The following is a 19,474-nucleotide window of genomic DNA, read 5'->3' on the forward strand; positions in this document are numbered from 1 at the left end:
TCGCATCAAACAATTTATTAAGGCCGAGTTAACATACGCTTGTCTTGCTGCATAGGACATACAAAGCTTTAGACAGAAAACTGTGGAACCTCAGTGAAGTGTCTATTAGGTATAATCAGGGCTGCTTATACAAGTAGATATTGAAGGCAAATTATTGGATATGGGCTTTTAATAAGATCATATCCAGTAAGGTAAACATGAGGGCAAAGTGAGGAAAATGGTAAACAGTATAAAGATTGCATTACAGACAGCTGCTGATTTCAAAACAGCTACTTGCTGCAACAAACTGCCCCCTCTAGAGGCAAATTACATGAAGTGCAATGGTAGCACACAGTGTGTAGATACTGAGATCTCCCAGTAAATACACTATATAAATCCGCAAGCAAACTGATGCACTATGATATGAAACTTGGGGATTGTGGATAGTGAATAACAAGCTGGTTGAGGAATTAATTCATTGCACAATGCAAACCAAGCCTCATCAGCATCTATTGGCAACGTGGATGAAATACTGGGACACCGTAATCACTAATAATGACCAGGTTTCGCTAACGTAAGAGTAATAAATTGCTACTTTTAACAATGCCTTGTTGGAGGGAGGGAGAGAAAAGAAATTCCATTAACATTGGCCCCTGAAATAGTAAAACACTATGTCCATATACAATTCCTTGTTTCGTTTTACTTGTAAAGTATAACAAAAACAATACAAAAAAGACCAAATAAAATAAGCAATCCTGCAGGCCTGGTTGATGGAAGATTAAATAACAGATGCTGTTAAAGAACAAAAATAGCCTCAAAAGAAATGACTTGTGCCATTCTGACAGAATTTTATCTTAACAGTTTGACTGATTTGTGCACAGTAATGAGTGCCCATACAGATGTAATCTGTTTAGTCTTTAAATGTGATAAACTGAACGAAGAATTCTGTTCCTTTTCATTCTGGTCTGGGGTTTTCAACTGTTCCAGTGGCATTAACTGTCTTCAAAGGCTGTCCTAAGACTTCACTCCACCACCAGCTCAAAACACTCTGCCTCTTCAAATTCAGCATTCATTTTTGCAGCCAGAATATCCAGCTCTGACAACTAAGAAAGGGGATCAAAGATTAAATCAAGTTAGGAACTATATTAAAAAAGGAAAGTATCACTTACAAAGAACTATTGAGATAAAATTTTAACTTCATATCAAATTTACTAACATTTAACGAAGCACACAACTCACCTTTATCTGTTGGACTCTCTTCCTCCGAGTGTTCTTCTTTACCAGGCACACTCCCGGGATGTTCAGGTCTGGCTCTGGGTGGTTGTACACGGTGTCCTCAGCTGCCGAAAGGTTGAACGATCCCCCGCAAAGGGAGGCGGTGCTTTGGAGGGCTCCCCTCGACACATTGGCCTTACGCATCACCTCCGGGGTCTGGAGCCTCTCAAACCCAAACAGGGTCTCACGGCGAGTGGGGGATGAGGCAGACAGGGGTTCAGGACTCTCAACGGACCGGTCCCGCATGCTTAAGCGGCTGTAGGAACGACGTACTTTGTGGGACCACACAGAATTCTGATCTGGTTCTCTATTCTTGGGAGGGGGAGAAGCAGGGGTCTGGATGGGGGAGATGATTTTGGACTTGGGCAGATGTGCATCAGCTTGGGCTGGACTTGAAATTTCAGATCTCTTCCTAGTAGCACTAGACAATATGTCCACATTTAACTTGTTGGGCACTGATGGGACCTGTGAAAATATTTTAGTGTATGAGGGAAAAGCAATTGTGTAATGAAAACTGAATACAGGAAAGAGGACAAATTCTGTTCATACTGTTACACTGACCTGCGTTTTCCTTGGAGCAATTTTCCTCACAGAGATGGAACGTTTAACAAGCAAAGCCTTAAGAAAAAGACAGAACAAGACAGATTTGACAAAGGGAAATTATCTAGTTAGTTACAACTAGAGACACAAGCTAACAAACAACCTTCCCTCAGCACACATCTCAAGCAGTAATCCACAAACATCCTCTCACCTCAGATTTAGGAGGTACATTTTCTTCATTCGCCGATAGCCTCGCAGATCTCCTTCGTGGTGGGCTTCCATCTGACTCTACGAAATCAAAGGGACAGAACATTAGCTATTAAACCTTTGTGAAATTTCACCTTGTGAAAAAACGCTAACTAACGCTAGATATCCTTGGTAATTCAGCTCGTTAGCTGGCAGAGGTTACGTTAGATTACTGAAACGAAACAACGATGTCAGATAGCGAGCTTGTTTAGTTAAGATAGCTAACTGGCCACAAATTACCTTATTTGACTCGTTTAACATTGTCGGTAATGTTATAGGGCTAGCCTGTATGCTAGAAAGTATTTAGCGTTTACTTACTTCTAATTTTGTTGTTCTTGTTCACTTGACCAGTCGACGAGAGTCGCGGTGTCCTACTGCTCATTTTGCAAAGTTGAAGTAGCTAGCCGCTAGCTAACTAGCTCAGCAGACACTAAATATTGTATAAATGTGTGCCTTCTAGGTAGCTACCCGCGGTGGACGAAATAACTTCGTACAAAATGCTTTCTAATAGTATTTATCTGGACACATTTCAGAACCCTGACAGTGTTTCAAAATTGCCCGCCTTATCGTACCAGAAATGGCGGAGCGAGAGGAGGAGCTTTTCTCGGATAAAAGTCACTGACGTTCACATACTGATGCTGTCGTCCTCAATGCAGTTTTAAATGAAAGTATAGTCTAAAAGACAACCAGTTAAATTAAATACGTCAGTTTAAAACAAAAACTAACTAGAATACACCTACTGACTATATCGGCGTCCTAATTTAGTCTCCGGTTGGCTAGAGGGCGGTATTTGTAACCTAAGCGAGCGTCCAGAAACTTTGTCAATATGAGACGTCATTATTCTGCGACTATAGCGGAAGAGACGTGGCAAAAATGTCCTTCCTGGAAAAATGCTTCCAAAAGTGAATGTGAATCAATAAACGTTTACATTTACATTGTTTAAGTTTACGTCGTTTGAGTAGTTGGAGCTAAACATTGGGCTGTACTGACTTAGCTCATTCGCAGTGAGTATCAATAATTTTGCTGTCTATCTAATTACGTTTACTACCTAGGTTAGCTAGCTAGGTAGCTGTTTAATTAACGGATCACTACCTACTAGCTGGCTCGGTCTATGACTTAAAATTGCGGGTATGATGTTACTATATTTTCTCCTCTCGCTACTTAGTTTCACCAGTAACTAACAAGGCTGCTTCGAAGCTTTCTCTTATTTATTCTTAAGTCATTGCCATTTTGGCCAACATCTTAATACGTAAAGACTTCACCTTAGTGACATGGGTGTGTTCCTGTGTAGTTTGACAGGCAGACCATGGGTCTGTGCAAGTGTCCGAAGCGGAAGGTTACGAACCTCTTCTGCTTTGAACATCGTGTAAACGTTTGTGAACATTGCTTGGTATCCAACCACAATAAGGTTTGTGATCTAATTATTTAAATCACTTGTTTACTTAGGTAAATATAAATCTTGCAGATGTTGATCTGGTTTGTTTCAGTAAATTCTAAAGCTAGATTTTCACTGATGTTATTTTGCTTGTCTCTTGTATAGTGTATTGTGCAATCCTACCTGCAATGGCTTCAGGACAGTGATTACAACCCCAACTGCAGTTTATGTAGTCAGCCTTTAAGTTCCCAGGACACTGTGAGATTGGTGTGCTATGGTGAGTCACTCTAAATAATATGCTATTTGTATTATTTTACAGTCAACTCACTATCAGACATAGACACAGGTAAGTAATGTAGTCAGTATTATTTTAAATGCCAGAGTTTAGTGTGATAAACCCACCGAAAAGTGCTAATTACAAACACAGCTGGATCTGTTAATTAAGGCCTACAGTGCAACAGTGCTGTAATGTAAGAGAGGCAAATAAGCAAGGAAATTACAAAGTATATACAAACAAATGACCTGCAAAGCTACAGTGGCCTACACTTTTTTTTGTTCTTTCCTCTTCATTAAATCTTGCCATATTCCATCTCAGATCTATTCCACTGGTCCTGTCTGAATGACTTGGCCTCACGCCAGCCCCTGTACACAGCCCCAGCGGGTTACCAGTGCCCAACATGCCAGGGCCCTGTCTTCCCTCCCCCCAATCTGGCCAGCCCCGTGGCTGACATGCTGAGATCGCAGCTGTCCTCAGTCAACTGGGCCAGAGCAGGATTGGGGCTTCCACTGGTGAGGATGAGAAAGATCAGTCCTGATACTTAAATGCGATATTGGCATATTTATTTTTAACTGACTAGGATAATAGGATAGACTATAATTTAGATATTATTGGGAGGTAGTGACAAATCAGCATGACGATTATATGGTAAAGATGGGGTAAATACAAGCCTTGAACTCAGTAGAATGTAACAGAACTTACTATTTAGGCACGTGTGTCATTTCATTTGTGTTCTATCAAGGTTGAAGACAAACTTGAGGTTGAAGAGAGCGCAACCCATGATGTTACCGATTACACAGACTGGACTTTTGACAGTGAGTCTGGCCTACTTCATAAATAAACCAGTTCTTTCTGTTCAGCTTAGCCAAGCTATTGTATCACATTGTCCTACTTGGCTCAGGTCATTTCCACTTCTTTTTCCTCTGACGTGTCTCCCCCACACAGCCTCTACCATGGAGCCATCTGTCTCGTCCTCTGCCCTCGCCTATGCTTTGGATCCAGCTATTGGTCCAACTCCTCCTCATCAGCACATGGGTCTCAGCCACAGCCCGCAAAACAACGGAGGCCTGGGGGTCCAGGAGCACTCTGTCATCAACATGATCACAGCCACAGCACCAGACACCATCACCATTAGCAAAGGTGTGACCTGATTTTGTATCACTATAAATTCAAGCCAGAAAAGCATGTTGTTGCATCTATAGGTTTTGGTTCTGAACTGCTGGCACAATACTGCAAGATTAACTGCATTCACTAAGAAATAGCATAGTAAAATCTAGGCTGCTTATTGGTACATTTGAGCAAGTGCGAACAGCATGGCTGTTCATGGTGTCTGAAATGATCCAGATCTTCCCCACCAATCGCAGCAGTTCCTGGATGTGGCTTTAAGTGCATGTTGACATAAATTGCACGTCTTTTCCCAGCATCATCACCTAGGAAGTTGTATGACACGCGTGAATCCGGGAATGCTTCGGTGACCCAGATCGACTTTGACGATGACAAGTATCGCCGGCGGCCAGCCCTCAGCTGGTTTGCGCAGATCCTGAAGTGAGTTTCCTCCACCAAGTTTAAGCTTTGTCTTGTTCTGAGGTTGGCGCCTTCTAATTACATGCTAGGTATAACCATTTTGTTCACATCCAGTTGGCCTAGTTCAGAAATGACTATGGAATAATTGTTATGCAGAAAAACTTTACAATATTATGTGCAGTGTATGACTTGTGTAGAACATCAATCTACTAGCAGTGCTGAGTCTAAAAATCATGATCTGCCTGCAAGATTGTGTAAAGCAGTAATAAATATGGAGTCTTGGAAAAAATGTAGAGTTAACCAACCACATTAAAGTGAAAGGTTAAAAAATATATATACGTATTAAAAAAAATCTCTGTATTTTCTGCTCTGAAATGCTGGGGGCGTATCTGCTGAAAGCAGACACTAATGCCCATTTGCAGAATGGGTGCGGCGGCTTTCAGGTGTCAGTTACCACTAACGGCCTGATAAATGTATGCTCCATCTAGCAGCTTTATCAGATTTGTACAGCCATAAGTGTGACTGCCACAATCCAGAATCTGATTGTGCCAGAATCCAGTTCGGAGCCAGAGGACACTGACTTATCCGAGAATCAACCTCATTCCTCTCAGTCTATAACAGAATGGTATTTGTTTCCCCCATTATTGCAACCTATTAGTAGGTATTACTGTCATAACCTAGCCAAATAGAGTTCAGCTATCAATAAATGACACAAGACAAGACATTCTCACTTTATTGTAAACTTTAATTTGTCAGTTTGATCTTTGACGATACAATCAGCTACCTTCCACACACCGCCATTTAAAATGTTGTTTCTACTCAGGGAGAAATGGCAGTATAAAATTACATGCCCTAACATAAGTTAGCTTGCTAGCTAACATTACATGAAAATGATGCTAGGCTACACCATGTGAAATCCCGTTAGTTAGATTGGGGGTTGCACCTCCAATTCACAAAATTATGTGAAGTTACTGTGGACTAATCGGTCCCATCTTTTCTTCATTGCATTGTTCATAGGAAATTTAAATAAAGAGTCCCGCAAGATGCATTTTTGGATTGAAGGTAGAGCTAGCTAGTAAACTAGATGTAGATACTAACTCATGATTAGGTGAGAGAGAGCCACTGACGCCAAAGTGCTGTGCTTTTTATAATGTTATGGAGTTATGGGTGGGGTTACGTTAAGCATGGTTCCAGTGCGTCGTCGAGCATGATTTCAGGCCTGTCCGAAAATGCTGAAAACACAAATTATGAAACACAGTTTTATGGTCCAACCCCACAAATTGTGCTTCACAATTTCATACTACTACAAAGTTCATAATCCTTTTCTGATATTTTTTTGTAATTAATTTCTAACATATATATTATGTTTACCAAACCAATCTCTAAATTTCCTTTCATGGACTTTGAGTATTTTGTATTATTATCAGATGTTTGAGAGTAAATTGTCTTTTTGTTCTTCCTGATAGGAACCGCTTGGGCACCAAGAGAAAACCCCTCACACTGAAGCAGAAGATCCTTATACTGCTACTGGTGGGAGTCATTGGCTTCTTCACTCTCATTATCATCATGGCCAAACTAGGCCGGGCCTCAGCCGACGAAGACCCCAACCTGGACCCCATGCTGAACCCCAACATCAGGGTGGGCAACATGTGAATGAGCTGCTTCTTCCTCTGGACCAGTGTGGTGCTTCGCTGCAAAATCCATCTTGGGTAGAACAAAACGGAGGCAGGAATGGCAGCTTAATTGGACTGCTCTGGAGTTCAGAGTGTTGGGACCAGCGAGTACCTGCCTCTTCTGGGGAAATGAAGGGGATCAAGAGCTTTTTCTGCCTGCGTGGGTGGGGGGGGGGCAGCCGGAGGAAATGCCTCCCCTCCACCTTTCTGACTGCTAGCAGGAGCAAAAGTCTTGTACCTGTGAGGTGACTGCTGCAATCTTCTGAGTTCTGTTGGAATTTCCACCCTAAAAAAACAAGAATGGGTGAAACTTTTATTAGACCCTCTTTAATTCTTCGTGATGCTTTCATGTGTCCTTGAACACAGTTGTCTGTTTATCCTTGGTGGGGGGCTCGTGACTTTTTTTCAAATAGCAATACAGCTAATTAACATACTGCTTTAAAAGGCATTATAATTTAGATATTTTCAGTTGAATATTCCATTCACTATGGTGTCTGTTACCAAATCTGATTTCTGCAATTCCCAGTAGCTGCAAGATTAGGGAGACAAAGGTGTGTGCATGTATAGATCAAGTTCATAAAGAATTTTGTTCTGTACATGGAAAGAATCCTTACATGACTCATTTAATTCATCTACATGTGTAATCTGAGAGTATTCCAAATTATTCATGTATTTTCAATGTTTATTTTCAGATTAGATTAACCAAAAAACTTTAATGGAAACTCTGCTTGAGCTCATAACACAAAACAGTTGGCATGTGGCTTTTGCTATTTGAGATTTGTTTATTTGGATTTTTTTTTTTAAATCTGATTGAAAACTATTGATAAAATCTCTGCTTGTTACACTACACTCCTGTTTGCACTTTGCCCACTCAGTCTAGTTTCCATATTTCTAGGTCTGCTTTTCTTTACTTTGAAAAGGTTCTAGATTTGTAAAGGCAAATACTATACAGTATGAATATTACAAAAGTCCCTGGACATCCTGTGGCAGAGAGCTGTAGTGTGTTTGTTTAGTATTCAGCTCTGAAAGATATTTGTTTTGAACTAACAGGATTTCACTGTGTTCATGTCAATCTCTATTAAATTATGAACTTTATAAAAGAATCACTGAATTTCATCAACTTTGTACTTAAATGGTATACAGGTATATGTTGAATTTGCTAGAGATGAGTCTCTTCTTTAAAAGTAGGATTACCGCAAGTAAAGTGACTATTCGGGGGGTCATTGTAACAGCTACTTTTATTGGCGGATTTTGAGAATTATTTTCCTGAATGTGTCACTGTATATTTGAATGAAAGCAAAGTTCAGGACGCTGTGAGGGCTGACAAGTTTGTCATAACCTAAAAAAATGTTTTTTACTTCTAAACCAAATGCAATGTGCCTGGATCAATTGTAGTCTACAGGTCAGCCTCGTATGACCATTCCTCGTAATCCTCGTATGATTGTTCCTCGTAATCTTTTTATGACTGTTCCTTGTAATCCTCGTAATTCAGCATCTGTAGAAGGTTTTTACTGCCAGAAATTGGTCCATGTTGCTACTGAATATTTTGCTTTAAAATCCACATTCTAATGGCAGGAAAAGAAGCAACATGACAAAGATCAACCTAAAACAGTAGGTTTTGTGAATACCATTGCAAAGGAGAACAGTGCAGCTCCAGACAAATGGGTTCAATTGTTTAACTTGAGTTAGATTCACCTTAACTGGGTAGGTCCTATCATTTCAGTGCTTACTAACAAGATCTGTGATGTTAGGCCAGTACACCAATCTGCAAAAGTAACAATTCCAGAATGAATTACTGTCTGTTTTGCCAGATTATGGAGATTCCTCTTTAAAGGCAGTCCCAACTGAACTGGCCTCGCTGTAGTGTAATAGCAAACCCTGGTAACAGCTAACAAACACCTTTAATCAGCTGTAAAAAAAAAGGCTACTAGAGCTAGAGCATGACTTTACACAAGCCCTTCAACCTAAAACAGTTTACTAAGAGTTACAAAATATTTGGTGAGGTATAAGAAAATAAAATACTTTGAAAGTACCTCTAGCAAAGCATGTGAATATTGTTGTAATAAATAGGCAAGGCACAACACAAACACATACGTGTGCAACGTTTATTTTGAGCAAATCCCAAATCGTAATCCATACTACAGTCCAAGGTTGAGTAGTCGGGAGACAAGGAAATAATCTGTAATCCAGTGGGGGTAAACGGAGAAAATCTTCTAGAACTCATCTCCTTCTCATCCTCATGATCTCATAGCAGAACCGGGAGATGAAGGAGCCCAAGTTCAGTGCTGTAAAGCCACAGAGACTTTAGGTTTGAGCATTAAGCAGCATTCACAGCAGACTAACAAATGGCTGGTGAATATTCCTGAAGTTCTTTACCACTATATACTCACTGAAAAGCACAGTATTTTGTTTATTTATTTTTATCAATTTATGGTGGATTTAACAAAGAACGTGCTGATAAGTTCAGTAACAAATTTCCACTGTCTTGGAAAATAATTCGCAAGGAAATAAAGGTACAAAAAAAATAAAGGTGAAAAACACAACGGAAAAAAAAAGAAAAAGTGAAACCAAACTCTGATGCAATAGAATAGTATTTCCTCAGATTCAGTGTGAGAAAGATGCAAGAACAAAGACTCACAGACAGACAGCAGTGCGATGTAGGCTGCTTTGTTGTCCTGTACCAGCAGCGCATACACTGAGCCCAGCACAGACCAGTAGAAGCTCACCACCTGTAGCACCTAACCATGGAGTTAAGGCAAAGATAATCGCTCATGTTTCTGAAGTGCTTTTAGGTCCAAAGAAGTGGTGGGGGTGGGGGCCCACTGTAAGAGATAGCCACATAAACCGTGGGGAGAGCTTACTCGTGTGCGTAAATCACCTATCACAGATGTCATGTTCTATGGTTAATGCATTTCTTGTCTTCTTCACATTCTTGCAGACGCATCTATGCTTCTTGTTTTCGAACCTTGTTCCTTTTGACGTATGTATAGAGAGTTGTAAAAATGCCAAGTTTATTGTTAGGGTTTTATATAGTTTTTTGCATATGGTTTATATAGTTTAAGTATATGTTCCATTTTATATTTTCTTTGAATGTCTGTGGCAATAGTTGGCAACAATTTGCAGGGAGATATATTGTAGTTCTAAGTTTGAATCAAAATTGGAATTAATTTTGGCTTCATATTTTGCATGTGTGCTATTACTGCTGGGTGGACAACATTTGTATGCCATCTGATCATTCATTATATGAATGATATAATACCAGAAACTTCACAAAAGAAATTTTAATAGATTATGTCAAAATGTTAGCTCAAGTCGTGACAGGAACCACTCTGATGTAGGTAGAACAGAAAATATACAGGCACTGGGAGTTTCTAACGGTACGAGAATAGAGCCCTAAAGACTTCAGTGGCACTTGAGCTTTGCTTGTTACATTTTTTTTTTCAAGATTTATTTAATTCAATAAATCAAACAACAATACAATAAAAAAACACCATTAATAATAAAATTCAACATTATACATAAAATTCAACATTTAAAAATCAAGGACATTTAAAATACCATGGCTCCCCGTGTACCAATTACACGGGGGGCATATACTTTAAAGGTCCGTATAAAAGTCCGTGGTAAAATGTCCCATAAAAGATTGCTCCTCGGCCTGGGCAACTGAGTAAAACAACAATAAAACTGTTAAAACGGCCTCTCTATAAGACAGAAATAAGAACAGGCCTAAGATACTGCCACCATGGTAGAAATAAAACAATGTCTAAGATAAAATGTATGCCTTAGGTTAGTTAAAACAGGGTTAAAACACAAACAATAAAAACCCACACTAAAACAATAAGTGCTAAAAGACATTGTTAGTTTTTTGTTAATTAAGTGCTTTAAAATACACAAAAAACACACACTTATTAGTTAAAAACAAGACATACAATTCTACCTAAAACAATGTTTCTATCTAACTAAGTCTACCATGGTGGTTTAAAACAATAAAACACGATGGTCCGTTGGGATCACCGGATGGAGCAGAGTCTCAGCTAAGTTAAAACCTTTTTCAACTAAAACCCTATAAAGACTCTGGGGGGCCTACAGCTCGAAGAGGCCCTTCCACCTCTCCTTCGCTGTGTGGTAGCCCCACCGGATGACATCATGCTCCATCCTGAATTTTAAATCACCACAAACCTTTTTATACAACCCCCAGGTATCCAGGCGCGTCCCTTTCTGGATGAGGCTGGTCCTCACATTCCAAAGCTGTTTCTTGGTAATGCTCACCAGCTCCCACATCCGGGACGCGAAGGATGGCCTGGTATCCTGGGGCCACCCCCATGTGACCTTATCATAGGTCAGCTGGAACTGCGGGTCTAATGTCCTGTACAGGTCGGCTACCTTACCCCAGACAGTCCGCGCATACCCACAGTCCCAAAATACATGCGGAAGAGTTTCCTCCTCGGCACAGTTGGGCCTTGGGCAGCGAGGGTGCCTGGTAAGCCCGTGCCTGTACAGGACATCCCTGACTGGCAGCTTACCATGTACACACCACCAATTCAGGTCCTGCAGCCGGTTGTCTAAACCTTTGGGCTGTACTCTGCACCATGTGTCCTCCTCCAGGCCCACAACTGCGCGAGTCCCCCGTGCCTCAAGCACAGTCTTGTACAGTAACCTGTGCTTGGCAAGGGACTCGGGCCGCAGACCCGCTGAAAGCGACTTGCTCCATCGCACCATATGGTCAAAGTGCTCCGGCAGCGTCTCAGCCTTGGGGCCGGAGTTAGACCACGTGCGAACAACCTTACGTAATGGCCAGGACAGCCACAACCGAATAAAATATTGATGGGGGTGCTCGAGGGGAGCAGCCAACCGTGCACAGAGCTGTGCGAAGAACAGGCAGTCCAACTTGAGAGGGAAGTCAGGGACATCCCTCCCACCCTTGTCCTTTCCGAGGTACATGACTTCCCTCTTAACATACTCATACCTGCCACCCCAGACGAGATTAAAAACGTCTTTTGTTAAGCCCCGCCGCATAGAGCGGGGCATAGGGTACACGTGGGCCAAGTAGAGCAGTGAGGGAAACACATCGGCCTTCAATGCTAATACCTTACCGAGGAAGGACAGGGACCTGGACTTCCACAGCCCCAACTTTTTCCGGGCAAGAGCCAAACACTCTGCCCAGTTTACCTGGGCAGGCCCTTCCGATGTGAAGTGGACCCCCAAAATCTTCAGGGGTCCATCGTTGAGGGTGAGCCCTCCGGCGACGTCCCTCCTGTGCCTCCAGCAGCCGAAGTACTTGGCAACCGACTTGCCGAGGTTTAATGCAGCACCGGAAGCTTTTCCGAATGACCGCACCATGTCCAAGGCATGCCTGAGCGACTGGTCCGAGCACATGAACAACGTAGTGTCGTCCGCGTACTGGGCCAGCTTTACCACAGCACCACCGCCCCCCGGGAGGGGGAGACCGTCTATATCCGGGTGGGCCCTTATGGCGGCCGCAAGTAGCTCTATGTAGAGCGCGTAGAGGAGGGGAGAAAGAGGACATCCCTGTCGAACTCCACTCACTTGCGGGACTAGTTCGCTGAGGTGACCGTTGATGGAGACACAGCTTCCCACCCCAGCGTACAATTTCTTGTACCACCTCAAGAAGAAGGGCCCAAACCCTAGCTTTATCAACACCCTCTCCAGGAAGCGGTGGTCCACCCGGTCAAACGCCTTCTCCTGGTCTAAGCTCACCAGCGCCAGAGGGACATTTCTGTCCTCTACCCAGGAGATGGCATCCCTGATTAAATGGAGGTTCCAGGTAGCCGATCTCCCTGGGACCCCACAGGTCTGGTTGCCATGAACCAAGAATGACATGGCTCTTTTCAGACGTTCGGTCAGGGCCTTTGCGAAGATTTTTACGTCAACGCAAAGCATGGTCAGGGGCCTCCAGTTGGCGAGATCCGTCAGATCGCCCTTCTTGTATAACAAGGAGAGCGCCCCTGACCGCATGCTCTCAGTGAGCAAACCCTGCCGGTGCACAACCTCGGCTACCTCCACGATCTCCAGAATGTAGAGTAAAACTCCACTGGTAGTCCGTCCAGGCCAGGGACCTTACGCCGGTTCATCTTGCCAAGTACCCCCATCAACTCTGCCAGAGTAAAGGGGGCCTCTAAGCTGTCCCGGGCAGTGCTCGGAAGGCTAACCTTAAGATAAGACAGGAACTGCTCCCCTACTTCAAAGTCTGTAGTTCTTTTATTAAAAAGATTACAATAAAAATTTTGTGCAACCTCCATCATCCGGGCCGGATCCGAGCAGGTGTGGCCTTCCGAGGCTTTGAGCGATGTAAAAGAATCGCTCCTCACGAGCCTGCCGGACCCTCTGAGAAAAAGATGCAGTGCAGCACTCGTCCTCCTCCACTAGCTGCAACCTGGCATTAAACAGGAGGGCTGCCGCCGACCTCTTGTGCAGAACCCTGAGTTCATCTTTAAGGGCCTGCACTCTAGCGAGGTCCAGCTCCCCTCCGTTATTCCAATCAGCGTATTCTTGTTTAAGCTGCCTCTCCACATCCCGGACTCGACCCAGCCTTTCGGCCTTGCGCCGGCGGCAATAGTGGGTAGTCAAAGCACGGGTCCACTCTTTCATGTGCTCCCACCATGCCGCAGGAGAGGCATAACCATCTTTACAGCCTCGCCAGGCTGCAAAGTGGTCTCTAATCAGAGATTGGAACTCTGCTTCCTCCAAGACCTGCACGTTAAGCTTCCAATAACCCCTGCCCACTGCAGGCGCATTAATGGAAGCACTGGCCTCTACCACCAAGTGGTCAGAGAACCAGTGTGGGGTCAAGGAGGCTTTCTTAAAAGTCACGGAGGGTGATGCCAAGATATAATCTAGGCGGCTTGATGCCCCTCGACTGTTATGCCAGGTATGGCCCGGATCTCTGGGGTAGCATACCTTAAAACCGTCAGACAGGTTGAAATCGTGACGCAGCTTTCGGAAATGTTTCGAGCTGACATCCGCACGCCCTTCCAAGAAAACATTAAAATCACCCGCCAGAAAAAGGTGTCGATTAGTGACACAGGACGGGACCAATGCATCAAAAAAAGCAATTCGGGACGAGGCCTCTACCGGAGCATAGGCACAAAGTACCCGTAGGTGTTGGCCTCTCCAGGTGACATCCACCCCCATCGCCCTTCCTGGGATGATGATGAAGGAGCTTGCCTTCTCGAAGGTACGATCCCCTAACAGGATCCCCACCCCCGAAGAGTGGACGCCACCCACGCTCCAGTAGGCTTTACCTTCATTCCATTGTTGGGAGAACAAAGCCTCGTCCCTCTGGTCCCTCGGGTGAAATTCTTGCAAACAATAGATTGTTGAAGGGGTCGATGCCAAGTCCTGGAATACAGCTGCCCTTTTTCTCGCATTCTGCAGCCCTCTGACGTTTGAAGTTAAAATACTAAAATCTGCCATAGTATAAGAAAGAGAAAAGAGAAGGCACGTTAAAACAGTAAAACATTCTAAAAATCAACTAAAAGGGAAGGAGCCCCCCCCTCCACATTGTCCACAGTGTCTTCTAAAAATGGAGTCTCATTAGGTGACCCCTCCCTGCCCCCATATGTTGTCGGTGGTGGAGGCGTATCCTCCTCCACCAGTCTACTAAAATCCTCTGCCTTGGGGGCCAGGGAGGAGTTTGGAGCCTGGGGGGGCTCCTCAACAGGCGCCGCCGTTAAGGGGGAGCCTGCCTTCATCCTCTTGTCCTGGTCCCGCAAGGCCCTCTCCCTCTTACACTTGGCCTTGCCTGAGGACGCAGGGGGTGCCTCCGACGGCCGAGGGGCTTGGCCCGGGACCGGGTTCCCTTCCCCCGCTGGTGACGATGTCATAAGGGCAGGGGGGGGGGGGGGCAAGGTCCTCTTCTCCTTGTCCCGGGGGGGCAGTTTCATTGTCTGTTGTCAGTCCTTCCCCCCCGGGGTTCCTGGCCTTGAAGGCCACACTCCCGCCCCCTGCCAACACAGTGGCATAAGACTTGACTTGTCCGGGGCAGGAGTGCGCCATATGTCCCTCCCCCCCCCGCAAGCCTTACACCGGCGGGGGTTCTTACAGTCTTTAGTCTGGTGTCCCGGCCCCAGGCAATTGCGGCAGATGTAGTCCTGACACCCCTCGGCCAAGTGTCCGTAGTGCTGGCACCCCCTGCAGAAGGCAGGCTGCCCCCTAAAAAACAAGTACCCCCTATTCCCCGCATACGTAAAATATGCGGGGGGGGGTACGTCTCCTGTCCCTCGTAGTCCTTTCGGAACCTCATAAAGAACTGGCGGCGCCCGTTCCATATCCCCAGCTCATCCCGCACCATCCGTTCACTTGGGAGGACCTCCCCATACATGGCCAAGAATCTACGGACCTCGGCCGCCGAAACGTGAGGGTTGAAAAAGTGGATGGTGACCATCCGTCGGTCACCGTCCCATAAGGGCTCAAGAACGTACTGCCTCACCAGCGGATGGCCACCCATCCTATCCCCCAGCTCCAGGACCTCCCTGTAGACGGCATCACTCGCAAACGTAACATCACAATACTTGAGCGCACCATTGCGCTGAGCGCAAATGAGCGCCCCGGGGTGGAGCCCGAAGCAGCCGAACAGGACCTCCCGTATGAAGGGGACCCGCTCAGTAAAGCAGGTCCCGTCCTGCGGGTCCCTCCAGCGGAACCGGGCCACATTGAGCAGGCCTCCGCCTGCCCTCAGGCCCAGTCCCGCCAGGGAGGCCCTGCTGGCTGTCGGGGTCTCGGCCGGGGCCTCTGCTGCCTGCGCCGTGCTGCGAGGAGCCGCCCCATTATCCGCCGGGGCCATCTCTGGCCGGTCCTGGAGCCGGAGCTGCAGCTGGTCCCCCACGCCAGCAGCCTCTTCCGTCCTGGGAGGTCCTCCCTCTGCTGGCCGGATTGAGTACAACGTCCTCTTGTCGGGATGAGCTGGGGCTTAAAATAAAATTAAAAAACTAAAAAACACCCTAAAAACACTAAAAAACAAATAAAACACTAAAAGAGCCCAAGGGTTCACATGCGGTGCCGGAGGACAAGCCTCCAGACACTGCACCTACGGATCCCCCCTGGACTCGCTAAGACTATAAAAAAGCGCAAGCGCAGTGGCGTCCTCTTCAAGTTGTAAAATCCGTTCATAAAATCCAATAAAACTGATAAGAACAGATACTACACTTGATCTTAGCCAAAAGGCCGAGAAGCTTGTTACATATAACCTAATTAGCTGTTTGGGAAATAGGGCCAAACAGATCCTGAGATTGCCTATCAGGAGAACGTATGGTGCAGGATGTTAGAAAATTGCATTCTGGCTGTAATTTTGTTACTTGAAAACCTATTATTTGTTGCAGTGCCAAACCAAAATGAGCTAGACTGACTATAGTAAAATATTGTCAAGTCCAACATACCAATATGAAATGTATGTGGGTTCTCCAGGGGGGGAATTCATGAATGAAGAAGTCCATAATGGCGTCAGAGACGAGCAGAGCCAGCTGGAGCACACATACCAGGAGAGAGAACACGGTATAGCGCACTCTCTGTGGCACAGAAAATACCTGCAGCCACACCATTAACGCCGACATCCTCACCTGTTTGTGTTTTCAGGTAGGTGTGTGTGTGTGTGTGTGTGTGTGTGTGTGTGTGTGTGTGCGTGCGAGAGAGAGAGAGAGAGAGAGAGAGAGAGAGAGAGAGAGAGAGAGAGAGAGAGAGAGAGAGAGAATCATCAACTCTGTCCGTGCTATTTAGCTCAGTCCAGTTACGTTTGTTTGTACTGTGCTTTTTACAACAAACAATCGCAAAGCACTCAAAAGTAGTGAGAGCCTACAGTGCTGTGTAATTCAAGCTTACTACCAATAAACACATTTTTAGCATCATTAAAATACTTTACAAAACGATTTATCGAGCGACATTGTTACCTGTCACCTCACTCATTTCTGCAGTGCTTCGGCGCATTAGCTATATTCTATTCTATAAAAGAATAGAGTATATCTAAATTATACCAGAAATCTGTCATTTTCAGATTACGACTAGCTAGCTAGTAGTTAGTTACACAACTTGGTAATACGTTACACATGTTATTTATCTATGCTGTTTTACAGAATCGTTTTTGTAAACACGTGATTGTGTGTTTTAACGATTTTATTTGAAGCAGGTAGCGATTATAATTTGGTCATGTATTTACAAAAGGTTTCTAAGAAGAGTAAATTCAATGCATAGTGCCTTCCGCAAAGCCAAGGACCGTTTTAAAATGGAGAGGATTAGAACTAGTAATGCAAATTTACCCTAAATTACCCTCGTAGCTCCAGTACAAAATTAATAAGAAAAACGGCTCTCACCATGTTCGGCCTACTGCGATTGTTTTCCGCATTAAAACAATTTGTCGTTTAAAAGCTGATGGTGACAAATGAACAAAACAAGAAAGAACAAAACAACAACAAAAAACAACTTTCCACGCTACATCTTGGAAAAAACACGTAAATCGCTACACTATGCAAAGAGCAAGTTAGCTTTCGAGTTTCTAAACGCTATCAAGCAATCATGTATTTGTTTGACCACTGGGTTGCTACACTAACTATAGCAGGTCCGCGTAACAATCACCTCTGTTTTACTGATCCGTTCCAAGCTCTATTCAGACCAATTTACTCCAGAGGGAGGTAAATGTTCACATTGATTTAAAAAAATTGTAAACATTATATCTGGTGATAACTTTGTGCTGTAGCTCTCCATACTTTTGTCAAATGCTGGGGATTTTCCTGAAGCGTCACTTTGAGATGCACAGGCATACCGCAAGAGAGAGTGGATTGATACACTGGTTTGGTGTTTAGCTGTAAATAAGACTAGCACCACAACAGATCAGCCAGAATAGGTTTACTATAGTCTCTTGGTACTGAAGGTCAATATTCAGGCATAGTGGGAAATCCAAAATAGGATACCTGGTTAAAGCAGCATGAATAAACAAGAGAATATTGGGGGGGGGGGGGGGTCTATGTTGATTTTGCGACACTACCATTTGTCGTTTCATATGCTGTTACTACTACTACTACTACTACTACTACTACTACTACTGTCATTTTGGAAGTGAAGTTGTTGCTAGGAGCGCAAGGTCTGGGGATATATGCAAGTTTACTGCCAGTAACTCCTTCCTAAAGCTCACCAGCTGCAGCACGAGGAGTGCAACTAAGTCTAAAAGAAATGTTGCCTTCTGGGATTGCCCCGGCTGCATTGTCAAAACATCTGAGATGTGAATCACAGATTACCAGAAGAAACGAAGAAAAAAAATGGAGAGAAACAAGCACTGCAACATGTGAATAAAGAAAATTATTCTAAATGTATTATGCTAAATTCAGTAAACAAGAACAATACTAATTTACTTTTGCCATAGCTGTGCCTCATTCCTCTTTCCCGTTCAATAACAGACATCAACTGCAAGGAGCATGAAAGAACAAACCTTGAGAGGAACCAAGACTCAAAAGGGGGGGGCTCATCCTCCTCTGGCCGAACAATGGACACCACAATAGCAACAATTTGTGGAAAAATAAATAATAAAATGTAAAAAAAAAAAAGCAAAAAAAAAAAAAAAAAGCAATGAATGTTTATTCCAGTTATGTAGATCCCTTAGTCTGGGTTCAATGAGTGCATGTGTGTTCAAAGCCCATCTTGCACAAGAATGGTGGGATGAGCCACAGCACCTGAGACAGGTTGACGTTCAGTAACAAGATGACATCAGGAGTAAGTGTACCTTTGCAGAAAGAGAGTATAACGTGGGAGAGGTCGAGGGTGAACACACATGGAAAGTACCAGCACCTTGGACTTGAGAACAAGCAGAATCCAAAACCGAGGAAGACACAGTGAAAACGATAAACAGGACAAAGTAAATAAATGATTAATTTAATAACAGAAACTCCAGGAACAAACAAATAGGATAAGGGGCCAGTTCAGTGTGAGGGTGAGCACTGAACTTATAAAAGGGATTAAATATTAAGGGGGAACCTACGGGAAAACAATGAAGCATAAAACTCAGACAAACAGGGTAAAAAGCAAGGAAGGGGAGTACAGAGAACTGGGTTACTCAACTAGGTAAACAATGACCAAGACTAAGTTACAGGTAACAGATATACGAGGACAACCAAACACTGGTATGAATTAAGTAAGGGGAAAGAAACCTAAAGGGAGCAAAGCAACGAGTACACAGAGATAACATACAGTGGGCAGGAGAACAGAATCAACTTAACAAACGTGAACCGGGAAGGCAATACCAACAAAGAAGGCAACATACACTAGAATACCAAGAGAACGCATGTAGGAACCTAACAGGAGAATGACAATAGTAAATGGAAAGAGTAACATAACTTGGAACACAGAGTATGAGTACAGTGTAACCATAAGCAAGGCAGAGTCAGAACATCTAAGATACGTAGAAATGGAATTAGAAATGACCAACAAACCTAAGATGCAGTGACACGGTTTGAATATACAAAGCTAACGAGACTATAAACAAGGGGCAGGCGAAAGTAATGACAGGCGTTGAAAACGAACGAAGGGGTGCAGGAAACAAAACTAAGGACTGGAACACACGGAAGAGATCATGAAGCCAGAGAA

At 44.0% G+C, this 19,474-nt stretch overlaps 2 protein-coding genes and 1 pseudogene across 2 annotated transcripts; 1 reads left to right on the forward strand and 2 right to left on the reverse strand.

Annotated features, from left to right (window-relative positions):
• Positions 1–2,783, reverse strand: cdca5 (cell division cycle associated 5). The gene is made up of 5 exons (XM_027017747.3): positions 2,359–2,783; positions 2,006–2,082; positions 1,816–1,872; positions 1,219–1,719; positions 1–1,082 (listed from the first exon to the last, which is right to left on the reverse strand). Exons 1-5 carry the CDS (start codon positions 2,420–2,422, stop codon positions 1,002–1,004), a joined length of 780 nt encoding a protein of 259 aa, XP_026873548.3. The 5' UTR covers positions 2,423–2,783; the 3' UTR covers positions 1–1,001.
• A 105-nt stretch (positions 2,784–2,888) lies between these two features.
• zfpl1 (zinc finger protein-like 1) lies at positions 2,889–7,992 on the forward strand. Its single transcript, XM_027017746.3, has 8 exons — positions 2,889–3,044; positions 3,332–3,448; positions 3,581–3,692; positions 4,011–4,204; positions 4,435–4,507; positions 4,638–4,832; positions 5,114–5,237; positions 6,683–7,992. Exons 2-8 carry the CDS (start codon positions 3,347–3,349, stop codon positions 6,867–6,869), a joined length of 987 nt encoding a protein of 328 aa, XP_026873547.2. The 5' UTR covers positions 2,889–3,044; positions 3,332–3,346; the 3' UTR covers positions 6,870–7,992.
• Positions 7,993–15,876: 7,884 nt separating this feature from the next.
• Positions 15,877–16,084, reverse strand: LOC113591880 (U2 spliceosomal RNA; annotated as a pseudogene).
• Positions 16,085–19,474: the final 3,390 nt, after the last annotated feature.

Source organism: Electrophorus electricus, chromosome 8, assembly GCF_041902795.1.
Source record: "Electrophorus electricus isolate QZ-2024a chromosome 8, ASM4190279v1, whole genome shotgun sequence".
NCBI lineage: Eukaryota > Metazoa > Chordata > Actinopteri > Gymnotiformes > Gymnotidae > Electrophorus > Electrophorus electricus.

Bases quoted from the DNA above. Each gene is read 5' to 3' on its own strand.
- cdca5 (XM_027017747.3), bottom strand. From the start codon at position 2,422: ATGAGCAGTAGGACACCGCGACTCTCGTCGACTGGTCAAGTGAACAAG. The intron at 1,873-2,005 runs GTGAGAGGATGT...CTTTTTCTTAAG, and splicing joins ATGTACCTCCTAAATCTGAG to GCTTTGCTTGTTAAACGTTC. The intron at 1,720-1,815 runs GTCAGTGTAACA...ATATTTTCACAG, and splicing joins TTGCTCCAAGGAAAACGCAG to GTCCCATCAGTGCCCAACAA.
- zfpl1 (XM_027017746.3), top strand. From the start codon at position 3,347: ATGGGTCTGTGCAAGTGTCCGAAGCGGAAGGTTACGAACCTCTTCTGC. The intron at 4,508-4,637 runs GTGAGTCTGGCC...TCCCCCACACAG, and splicing joins CACAGACTGGACTTTTGACA to CCTCTACCATGGAGCCATCT. The intron at 5,238-6,682 runs GTGAGTTTCCTC...TCTTCCTGATAG, and splicing joins TGGTTTGCGCAGATCCTGAA to GAACCGCTTGGGCACCAAGA.